The sequence below is a fragment of the Oratosquilla oratoria genome, chromosome 21 (genome assembly GCF_046742065.1).
Source record: "Oratosquilla oratoria isolate Oo_2021 chromosome 21, ASM4674206v1, whole genome shotgun sequence".
In the NCBI taxonomy this organism is placed as follows: domain Eukaryota; kingdom Metazoa; phylum Arthropoda; class Malacostraca; order Stomatopoda; family Squillidae; genus Oratosquilla; species Oratosquilla oratoria.
In genome coordinates, this window is record NC_134797.1 from 13,974,466 (window position 1) to 13,986,965 (window position 12,500).

At 39.0% G+C, this 12,500-nt stretch overlaps 1 protein-coding gene across 1 annotated transcript in view; it reads left to right on the plus strand.

The window, feature by feature from the left end:
• Positions 1–12,500, plus strand: part of LOC143037018 (organic cation transporter protein-like) — a 15,386-nt gene that overhangs the window by 2,287 nt on the left and 599 nt on the right. The window contains exons 2-12 of the mRNA XM_076205121.1: positions 417–491; positions 669–772; positions 3,622–3,727; positions 3,994–4,243; positions 4,918–5,021; positions 8,737–8,891; positions 9,150–9,321; positions 9,657–9,989; positions 10,295–10,452; positions 10,778–10,842; positions 11,341–11,460. Of these exons, the coding sequence (XP_076061236.1) occupies positions 472–491; positions 669–772; positions 3,622–3,727; positions 3,994–4,243; positions 4,918–5,021; positions 8,737–8,891; positions 9,150–9,321; positions 9,657–9,989; positions 10,295–10,452; positions 10,778–10,842; positions 11,341–11,460 (1,587 nt within the window). The 5' untranslated portion in view covers positions 417–471. The remainder of the gene's footprint in view (positions 1–416; positions 492–668; positions 773–3,621; positions 3,728–3,993; positions 4,244–4,917; positions 5,022–8,736; positions 8,892–9,149; positions 9,322–9,656; positions 9,990–10,294; positions 10,453–10,777; positions 10,843–11,340; positions 11,461–12,500) is intronic.

The window sequence follows — 12,500 nt, forward strand, 5'->3', positions numbered from 1 at the left end:
ACTTTGTTTAATCTAACTTCGGATAAACCTTGAAGATAGTTATATCTTAGGAGAGAACCGCCCATCTTCAGAACCTACTACCAAGGTAACGTCCAATTTGGAGGACATTTGGTCCATGAACTGTCCAAGATCTTTTTAACTAACCCCCCCCCCTCCATCTGACAACGACAACTGCTTCCCAGCTCCTGCTGCTGCTAGCTGGTATCAGAAACAGGCCTATGGTAATACGGAGAACATTCTATCGTTTCTTCCCAGAGAGATCTATAGGAAGAATAAAATGTAGATACTGGGTACTGGTTGGAATTTGAGTTTCCAGATGATAAATATCGAGGCAAGCATTTTTTTTTTTTTTTTTTTGTCGGACTTGCACATATCGGCACATTTATAAGTGTTTTGTTTTGTTTCTACGTTTGCAGAACTTTGAAGAACAGCTGTTGACATCTGGTGCCATTCTTTCTGTGTGACTTCACCATGGAAAACAACAAAACCAGGTGGGATTTTTATCTTGTTTTATCTGACTCGGAAACTCCTCCCTGCCATACCTTGTTTGATACAACCAAGATACAATTCTAGCTAATGACAGGAAGTTATATTGACCTCGGGGAAATGGCTCGTGTTAAGAGGGTTGGGCCTTTTTCATGTATCGCTATTCTTTCTCTCTTCCTCAGCCAAAAGCCTCAGGACGAGAAGGTCCCCGAGAACTTCGATGGGGTTATTGATGAAGTTGGTTTTGGTGTGTGGCATTTACAGTTCGTCATCGGCGTCTGCCTTGGTACGTATCTACTTTTCTCTCTCTTTTTTTCATCCTAAATTAACCCATTCAACATCGGCGTCTGCCTTGGTACGTATCTACTTTTCTCTCTCTTTTTTCATCCTAAATTAAACAAACATAATCTAACCTGAGCCATCCTAATCTACCGACCCATATTTTCAATTTATCTCTTTGCTTGGTTTTTCATAAATGGAGATATGTGATTATTTGTCTGTTTATTCATCAATTTATTTGTCTTTATCTTGCAAAAACTGCGTTCGATTCGACAGATTACATTGTCAGCTGTTGTTTTCGTTGCTGGCATCCGTTTGTTTAATTCATTTCACACACACACACACACTCACACACACACACACACACACACACACACACACACACACACACACACACACACACACACACACACACACACACACACACACACACACACACACACACACACACACACACCTCTCATGGCGCTGTGGTTAGAGCTCTGGCCTGCCACTACGGTGGTCCGGGTTCGATCCTCGCCCGGGGCTGAAATAATATCAGTATCGCAGCGCTGAGGGGTGTTACTCCAACTCTCGTGGGCGGGGAGTTGGGGGTGTGTGTGTGTGCAAGGTCATAGCATTACCCATAGATCGGACCTACGAGCTCTGAGCTCTCTTCCAGGAGGGAAATAGCTGTCGATCACGAGTACAACACGTGATCCAAAGACCAAGTGAATACACACATACACACATACACACACACACATATATATGTGTATATATATATATATACATATATATACATATATAATATATAACATTTTTAGAAACTCTGGCAAGGGATTCGAACCCTGACCACCCGGCAGAGCTTCTAAAAATGTTCAATCTGTCTTTAACATACACAACGTGTATATATATATATATATATATATATATATATATATGTAAGTACGTATATATATATATCTATATATATATATACGTATATATGTATAGATATGTATATATATATATATATATATATATATGCAAAATAACCACAAGAGGAAGGAAACTTGTAGACAGTAAGTACTTCCGTATATTACATCATCAGACTAAATGACAGAGATACAGAGATGGGTTTAAATGTAAGTATCAGGTGACAACTATAGGAGGGGTAGGGGGGAGACAATACAATGTGAGGAGGGGGGATGACCTTGCCCTCTTCTTCACATTGTATTGTCTCCCCCCCCCCTATGGTTGTCACCAGATACTTACATTTAAACCCAAATCTGTATCTCAGTCATTTAGTCTGAAGTTGTAATATACGAAAGTACTTACTGTCTACAAGTTTACTTTCTCCTGTGTTTATTTTTCATTTTTGTATCACTGTGATGTGATTAGTTGCATATATATATATATATATATATACATATATATCTATATAATATATATATTATATATATGTATGTATATACATATATATATACATATATGTATATGTATATACATATATACATACATATGCATATATACATATATATATATATATATATATATATATATATATATATATATATATATATATATATATAAACTGGGGGAGGGAATCCGCTCAGTTTTTTTGAGAGAAGCGTCCGGTGTGATTCAGTAGTCCGATCCTGGTATGGCTTGGTTCTCCTGTCTCGTTTCCTCTTTTGACTCATGTTTTCCAGCTAGCGATTCCTCTTTTCCGCGCGTCTACTGGACCCCCACCCCCACCCCACCCCTGTGCATCGTGTCTCAAGCGGCCGTGGTCAGCTATCAACTGTTTGAGTCAACTTTTTTTTCAGTTTCATGACCCTTTTGCAAACTTCCTTGAAGCGTAATACTGATCGGGGTGATCCTGTGACCAGCTCGCCGTACAGGAAGTTCCTGGCGGTGCGTCCGTCGTGGTGCACGTGCCCAGTCATCGCAAGTGACGTTTTGGACATCGAGTGATCCCGTTTTCTCTAGCACTACCGCGTTGGTGACCTTGGCCTACTACGCACTGCGTAAGACACGTTGAAGGCGTACGTGTCTATGACTTATCACCGTTCCGAACGTTGTTGCCCCAGACTCTTCTGCTCAACTTGCCTTGACGGCGGCGGCTTTGGCGATGCGATTGGAGATTTTGGCATCGAGCGACAGTACTCGAATGTCTAATAAAAGTATTGGCTTACAACATTTCAGACTTCTCTAAAAAATATCATAAAACCACAAGAAAGGAGGAGACTACACGAGACCACAAGACCTACAACTTGGTAGTTCCAGGTCCTTACCACCTGTCATTCTTATCTATAATGTTATCTAATCTCTTAAAACAACCAATTTTTCAGGACTCACTACATGGTTACCAAGTCTATTCCATTCGTTGACTACTCAATTGGTAAACTAGTTCTTGCCTATTTCTTCTTAAATCTAAATTCGTCTAATTTAAATCCATTACTGCGAGTTCTGTCCTGCTGTCTTAATATGATGACCTTGACTGCATCACCTTCGTTAATCTCGTGTCCAGTTTTAAAATCATATTAACTCTAGTTCATCTATCATTCAGTTTTTCAGTACTTAGTGATAAAGTTTTAGTACAGAATAATACCTATACCACATTATTCTAGTCGAGATCACTTGTAGTCAAACGAATCCATAAAAGTTGATGATAATTTGACCAGTATGACGCTGGTGCGAGTTGTTTGGTCTGACTCAAACAAATCTACAAAAGTTGGCGATAATTTGCCCAGTGTGACGCTGGTGCGAGTTGTTTGGTCTGACTCAAACAAATCTACAAAAGTTGGCGATAATTTGCCCAGTGTGACGCTGGTGCGAGTTGTTTGGTATGACTATCAATGAAACTTGAACGATATTTCGTTCCCGTTCCAGTGGTCTTCCAAGCGGGTCCTGTGGTTGTGGGTTCGACGTTCCAGGATGCTCCTATGGCGTTCCGATGTGCTGATGGCATTTCTTACGACGGTGCCGAAGGAGAAAGGTAAGTGACATCCCGTATCTTGTCCAAATTAAGCCAAGGGAAGATTTTCTTCCCAAGTGTTAAAGGATAAATGACCTGTTATATTTGTATTTCTCAAATATATTTTCCTTTCCTTTGATATGTTTCTACTTCCCTAATCACCCATTTCTTATTATTCCTCACTGCCACCCCCACAACTGTCCATTCACCCCTTCCCCCCCACAATAAAATATAAAAAAGAAATCAATCAAAAACGAAAATAAAATGAATACTCCATCTTGGGCCAGCCTTGCGTACGCGACACCCCACAACGAAACAAACTTCGACAACAATTGCTTTGCGAACTCCTTGCCAATCTTTATCGAGGTCAACGACACCCTGCACGTGGTTTCTAACGATCATGGGAATGAAGGCTCCAACTTCCTCCCTCCGTTGAAAGTCTTTGAGGAAAAACAGGATTCTGAGATTATGGAGGATATCCCGTGCAAGAATTTCGAGTACGACACTTCCCTCTTCCAGTCGACCTTTATGTCCGAGGTGAGTTCGAGGATTTACTTCTGATAGGTAAGATGATATAACGGCAGAATGATAAGCAGAGACATATGAGGTCGTATATGCACAAATAACCACGCACACGCATATGCACACACACACACACACACAATCTCTCTCTCAATCTCTTTCTCTCATTTTTTCTCTCTCTCATTCTCTCTCTCTCTCTCTCTCTCTATATATATATATATATATATATATATAATATATATATGTATATATTTATATATTTATATATATATATATATATATATATATATATACATATATTTATATATATATATATATATATATATATATATAATTGTTGCCTCTAATTTCACTGTAAACAGACCGATTGTGGTTGGCGACTATCCTCTGATCTTCACACAGATCTGTGAAGTTATAGTTCGGGACTGTTTCTGTATAACTGGGTTATAGTAGAAGGAGAAGGGGATAAATCACCGGCTGTTTGCTCTCCTTATGTGAAAAAGTGACATGGAAATAATTTCAGGGGATATATCTTGAGCCCGTTCTGAAGAACGAGTGCCATCCCCTCGGAGCTGCTTTTCTGGGTGGAGATGAGGATGTTGTGTGCGTGTGCTTGTGCGTGTGCGTTTAGTATTTATTGTTTAGTGTTGAATCGTGGCGTTCCATTCTTCTGATACTCTCCCCCACAGTACAACCTCGTCTGCGACAAGGCCCACCTGAAGCCGCTTTTCCAAATGCTCACGACGGTCGGCTACGCGTTAGGAAACATCGTAGGCGGCGTTCTGGGAGACAGGTAACCATTTCCTACAGAAGGAGACACGGCCGTGTCACGGTCTCGTGTATGACCCCTACAGATGGTGCTCAGGGTCGAGGACAAGCCCCGGACTTGGGAAGATGAGCCTGGCACCGGCACCAACAGACACTAACAGATGCCACGGTCTTGTGTTTGAATGAAGTGACATGCGGTGGTTTGGGCTTTTATCAGACATAGATCCTTCTACAATTGAGTCAATCCATATAATCAAAGACGGGAAAGTTTCATTGAAATCTAACACCTTGTTACAAAGGTTAGATTAAGAAACATTTTAACTATTTTTGCAAGCTAGTGGCAATGTCTTCCTCCCCACACCCTATGTTAGGTCATAAAATCACAATAAAGGCGTACTGCATGATAAAACCTAACCAAGGGAAGCCATGGCTAACACTGCTTTTGACTTGATATTGTATTCTGTCACTAACAACCAGTGCTTCTATCCTACGGGGCAATTACCACCAAAGACGTGGAGTCATAATGGTCTAGATATGGACCAAAAGGTCTCCTGTCGGCATGCTCCGCCTTTGTAATAATGATAGTAAAGGAGAGGTTTAGGCTGGGTAGCACGAAGGAGTGATAGTAGAAGTTACAAAATAGGACCTAAGGGTACTCTGAAATCTTGATCATAGTTTCTTTATCATAGTCCTTTTTCAGAGTTATTTCAAACACGTATGAATCCAGCAATATTATCCCAGATTATTCTTCGTAATTAGTGACTTAAATGCACACATAAGACGAAAATTTTATTTATGTTTTTTTTATAAACCATCTCTTTTGGTCTGCATATATGTACAAGTCCTCGTCCATTGCGCGATATGAGTAAGCCATGTTGTTATCATCCGTACCAATTTTATTCAAACAGTCCTTGTAGTTTATTCGTTAGTTACTTGAACAGTGGGAAGGTATACATTGCTTTCGATTAAACAGTATGTAGGCCTACTCGTACAGTGTTCTACACCTTCGCATCATGAATACTCCACATTTTGTTAAGATAGCGTTTGTAAACGTAAAACTAGAATCAGAATGGTTAGAAGGGTTTAGAAAGATCAGAAAAAGTTAATAATGAGAAAGCATTATAAGGTATGAATTGGACCCATTTTCTCACCTTTCTCCTTTGTAAAGTGATAACAACGACGTCTTTGAAAGGATACTCATAGAGGACGAACGTTAAACCAAGTTTCAGGATCGTTATGTTCTTCCCAACTGAAGCAAAAAAGTTTCATTTGAAGATCTAGATGCTAAATCTGGTGAGTTTGACCTGTTAGAAGAATAGTATTTGGTGCCAGCTGAACCTGAGAACAATAGATTATATCAAATTTTCCTAGTTTTGCTAGGTATGTAGGATAGGATCGATGATCATAAAACTCTGCTGGGTTATGGAATAGTAAACGCTCTCACTACTTTGTTTGTTTTTCTATTTTTCTATCTTTTTGTTTATTTATTTATTATTATTATTAGCAGAAGGGTCCAAAGTTAGAGAGCCGTTCAGGTTAACAAACCCAAGCATTCTTAAAAATTCAAGTTATGTAGGAAGAAAAGAAAGGAGAGAAACAAAAAGAGAGTGTAGAGAGCATTTTCCTCGCCTCTCATAATTCACATTAGTACCCTTTTGGAAGGTTTATCGTTCATAAAAACATCTATTACAGCATTTTGCGAAACATTTTGTAACAAATATGAAGTTTTCAGATACTTGTGTGTGATTCTTAACATCTCAAAGGTACACTAAAAAATCACTGTTGATTGGATTAAGAAAAGAAAGGAAATAACGATTTCCGTATATTTCGATCACTGGCTGTGATCCTATTCCGCTGAAGAGGATCACAGTAAGTGATCGAAATATACGGAAATCGTTATTTCCTTTCTTTTCTTAATCCAATCAAACAGTGGGTTTTTAGTGTATTTACTAATGTGTTACGACATTACTTGGCAGAGATCTCAAAGGTATTTAAAGGTTTTTAAAGATAACTGCATGTACTTCTAGACTTCTAAGTGCCCCCATCCCACCTTGAAACTAACAGGCCTTTCAAAGATCAACAGCTCACCACATCACCATACTTGTTTAGCTAGGCAGAAGGAGCATAAAATTGTCTATCAGTGAATCACACATTGCCATAAATTAAACAATCACCTATGTGGCAATATGGGGTCTAATGGGTATTCAAAGTCAGAACTCGTCCTCCCTCTGCCAGCTAGCCTAACAAGAAGGAGAATTAAATGAAGTGGTGAAAAGGTTTCCTAGACAGCATCACCAAGAATCCAAGGGCGCTGTTATGATGTCATCCAGGTGTGCAGGGTTCCAAGTGTTTATAGGTAAGCGCTCATTTTGATTTTCTTTGTTTAACTAAGGTTTGTTTACTGTGTTTTGTTGACCTATTTTTTGGATTATAATGGTGTATATCTATATGGATAATAATATCTGAATGGTGCATATGCTAACATGTTTCGTATTCCGATGTGCAATATTGGGATATCAATACTTTCAATTCTAGATTGTCAAGAAGCATATATCAAATCAAAGAAAGATTGTTCCGAAGAATTTCTGTTTTGTGCAAGAGTATCAGGAGGGATTTACTGTGCTTAGCGGGTGGCAGCTCAAACCTTAGATTAACTTACCACTAGGATTGTATTACGAATGGTGCCTTTCTAGAGTCGGAATTTACACCCAAGGATTAATTAGATTTGCTGATAGAAAAGGATGTAAATCTTAATCAAGGTTCTCTTTATATCCAATCCTTTCGCAACTGGTGGCGTAATAAGAGGCGTGCTAGTCTCGCATCCGCTTAGTTGTAGGTTCGAATCCCGCGCTTCTCTTCAATTCCCAGCAGTGATTGTTACCTGCCCAAACAGTCCGAGCGCATAACGCAAAGGTGACTTCTTTGGCCGAGGCTTTGCGCTTCCTGGCGTAGGTTCCCCACATTCTTCTTTCACTGAGTAAGGGGGTCCCCCGACACGGCAGACTATCCTTATGTACAAGTTGCCGTTATCAGTGGTAGGACTTGAGATAAACTTAATCATTTTGAAGTCCAGGGGAGGCAGAGGGGGAGGGGGGGAGGGGGGGAGTAGGTGATGAGGGGAGGGAGTAGGTGATGGGGAGCGGGGGGGGGCCTCGGCTGAATGGGACCTGGTTATAATCAGAACAAAGCTTCGAGTTGTGAATATTATTGAGAGGGTCAGATAGCAGAAGCTCATGGGAATAGGCACAACCATAACAAAGATTTACTTTAACCCCATTCAACACTGCATAGGGGTTTCTTCAGGTTAATAAAATCCCCAGACGACAGGCAGGTGTGGTCCACAAGGCAGTACAAGAGTTAATTTCAGGACTTGATCGACCATCTTATGTTGTCACTAAAGATGAAGCCAGATTCGGCTCCACGCAGAAGAGCGGTTTTCTTCCATTACGTCCAGCATACAGTTTTTCTCTATCCAAAAAGAAAAAAAAAATCCTGGAAATTCCTGGTATTCCAGGATTTTTTTCCATGTAATTTTTCGTTCTTTTCCGTATTTTCGAACTTGTCTGGACTAAATAATAAAGAACCATCTGCAACCATTTACATAGTCTCCGAGGACCACATCTTCAGGAAGTGCCCATCATCGTTATCAAATATGTCGTCCCCTCTTAAGCCAATGTTAACAATATAAACCCTATCGAGGAAGACCTGTCCAACTGATGGTTGTTCACTGACTTCTGCAGGATGGGAAGAAGGTTCACCTTCAGGTTTGGCTCGGTAATCTCCCTCGTCTCCACCTTCCTCATCGTCTTCATCCACCACCTGCCCACCACTCTCGCCCTCCGCTTCTTTGCCGGCCTCGCCTCTATGACCATGTTTAACTCCATCATGGCGGCCAGTAAGTTCTTCTACTATGTAGACAACCCTACTCCTATTTTTTTTTTCTTATCCGTTTTCTGTTTTTACTGTCGTCGTTTTTTTATTTTATCTAACGTCCTCCTTTTTCTTTACTTTATCTTCTCTCTATTTTTTTTTTTTTTTTTTTTTTTTTTTGCGGACGACTATTCTGTAGTACTCTTACACTTGTGCCAGACATCTTGATTACCTTAAACTTCCTGAGACAGACCTTTTCACCATCATCATCATCCTTCTCCAGTGGTCGAAAACTTGCCCACCCGATACCGGGCACCTGCTGCGGTGGTCTGCGCCGGATTTCCGTATTACGTGGCCATTCTGTCCTTGTCCGGAATTGCGTACTTCGTCCGGAATTGGAGATACTTGCAGTACGTGACATGCGCTCCGGCCTTCCTGTACATCCCATTGTTCTTGTAAGTATATTGTAAAACGGTTTGCTTTATGGGTATTTTTGTCCTCAAATCAGTTTTGTTCTTTATCTTCTTGTGTGTATTTCTATTACCCATGTAAACTATTACCAATGTAATCATGTATGAAGAAAATCAAATAAGATGGAATGAAATAGAATTAAATAGAATCTGGACCTGTGTATTGTCGTGCAATAAGGCGCAGATGGAGGAAATTTTGAAAAATGTATTTCAGTTTTTGTCTTTTTATTCTATCTTATTTTGGTATAATTTCTATTATTATTGTTTTATCTTGTTTAACTCCATCTTATTCTATCTTGTTTTATGTTATTTCTGTGCAGATTACTCGACGAGTCCCCGCGCTGGTTGGCAATGCGCAACAGGCGAGAAGAAACCGCTGAGGTTCTGCGCAAGGCGGCACTGCGCAACAAGGGGAAGATGCCTTCGGAGGACGCCCTCTACAGGACGATCGACAACATGCAGGAGTCTCCCAAGAAGACCGACCCCGAACTGGCGGGAGAACCTGCCGAGATCGCCGGTTCCGCCTTCGGGTGTCTTCACCCCTTCGTCGGTACTTCGTGGATGAGGAAAATCACCTTCTTGCCCTCTATCGCTTTCTTCCTACAGTGCCTCGTCTACATCGGGGTTCCTCTGAACGTGCACAACTTCGACGGGTAGGTTCTCATCTTCTCCTTCGTTTTGTTCAATAAAAATCTACATACTATGTCACTGGAATGAGTACATATATTATGTGAACTTCTATCATCTCTAATACATGTAAAGATACCTTGACAAAAATACGGTATTGTAGGACCTAACTATATTTCAGTAGGCTTTTTTTCATAAAAGTATTTTCTTTAAAGTACTAACTTCGGTTCAGTTATCAACCTTTTTGGTGGGGGGGAAGAGGTTGCCAACAGTTGACAGAATTTTCATTATCTTTCTAGTTTTCAACATTTTTGTTATCTTCAATTCTCAGGTCTCCGTTCGTGTACGTAGCCATCACCGCTGTGGCCCAAATGGTCGCTGCCGTTGTGGCTCCCATCATGGCTGGACGATTCAGCAGAACAAAGCTTCTCGCTGCCCTGTCAGTTGCCATGGGAACCGCTAGCCTCGTCTCCCTTGCCATCCCCAAAGGTAATAAATAAATAGATGAATAAATAAATGAATAAGTAAATAAGTAAATAAATAAATAAATAAATAAATAAATAAATAAATAAATAAATAAATAAATAAATAAATAAATAAATAAATAAATAAATAAATAAATAAATAAATGAATAAATGAATAAATAAATGAATAAATAAATAAATAGATAGATAAATAAATGAATAAATAAGTAAATAAATTACAATTTATATATTTCTGTTTCTCACATACATGGATTTTGACTCCTATTTCCCGTTGTGCACTGGTTCGATATCTTATCTTTTGTGTTCTTTTTTTTCTTTTTCTCCTTAGACCAAGTCTGGGCTGCGTGGCTTATGATGTCGTTAAGCATGGCGCTCGTGGCATCAGCTTATATGGTAAGTTAAGAAAAAAATCCGTAATTTAAACAATGAATTGATGAACAATTTTCGCTAAGCTACTGCTTTCTGCAGCTGAAGGAGTCACGTTTGTCCTGCGCCAAATGAAATATGTACACATATTACAAAAGATTATAATTACAAAAGATTATAAAGGAAGGTTCATGCCGGCAGACCTTTTGGTTCATAACTAGGTCGGATGCGATAAAGAACAAAATAAAGTAAATACATAAAATATATGAATAGATAATGACTATTTATAAAAAAAAAATTACATCACATCTATACAGCATACACACGTAATTATACATACATACATACATATACATATATATATATATATGTATATATATATATAAATATGTATGTATATATATGTATATATATACATATATATATATATATATATGTATATATATATATATATATGTATAATTACATATATATACTGTATATGTATATATACACATATAATATATGTATATATTTAAATTTCAGATCAATTTCACGTACTTGCCTGAATTGTATCCTACTTGTATTCGAGGGAAAGGCACTGCATTCTGTACATTCGTCGGCCACTGCAGTTACATCTTGGCTCCTTACATCACCGACGTACTGGTAAGGTCCTCCTCAATAATTTGCCCTCCAAATTACTGGTAAGGTCCTCCTCAATAACTTGCCCTCCAAATTACTGAATTCCTCTCCCCGTGGTGATTTGTGCTATGTCGAGTTATTCGGACGGTCTACCATGTACAGTTGCCTCTAGTTCTATCGTTCTTCATTAATATCTTACTAGCACCCCTTTTACTTTCTAGAAGTATTACCTTTTAAGTTTTTTTTTTTTTTGGGGGGGGTAAGAAAGTTCCTGTATTACCTTGACGTCTACAACTTGTATGTTTTAAGCAGGAAAGGTAACAGATTAATAAGCGGTGACTATACAAGTAGCAGTCTTTTTCCTTTCACATAACCTGAAAGATCATGAAAAAAGATTAAAGTACAGACTTTTCTCTCTATTAGGAAATCCCCGAAATTCGAAACTCCCCAATATTGGGAACAAAGCTTTCCAAATCTAGAAACTCCCAGAGACCAAAAGCACTTTCCAAAAGGCGTTTTCTTCCCGATTTTTTTTTTTTTTTCCAGTAGGAAAAACAATCTGTTTATTCTAAACATAACCTAAAGATAACACAAATCAGTATGGGAGTTGATATCGTTATAACCATCTTTAACCCCGTTGCTACCAAAGGAGGACATGTGCACCTGAATAGAATCGCCTGGCGACAACTCTATCGGAGTCGAATACAGGCGATAAAAGTCCTAACTACAATGATTGATATGATATAACCTTTCTGGTGTAGATTATAAGTTAACTTAACTATCCTGGCCCAATCTAACTTTACCTATCCCCAGCCTTAACTATCTTGATCAAATTTACCCTAAACTACTCGAAGCAAAACCATTTAAAGCCAACTATGGGTCTAGATAATCCAAGGCAAGACAAGGCTAAGCCAAGAAAACCTAGATAAAGTAAGTCAAACCAAACCAAGACAACCAAAGCTAAATTAGGTTAATCTAATCGTATCTAACCTAAGCTGCAATTGCTCCCATAGCAACTAAAGAGAATGCTTTAACGATTACATTGTTTTTCGTAGGCAATTGAC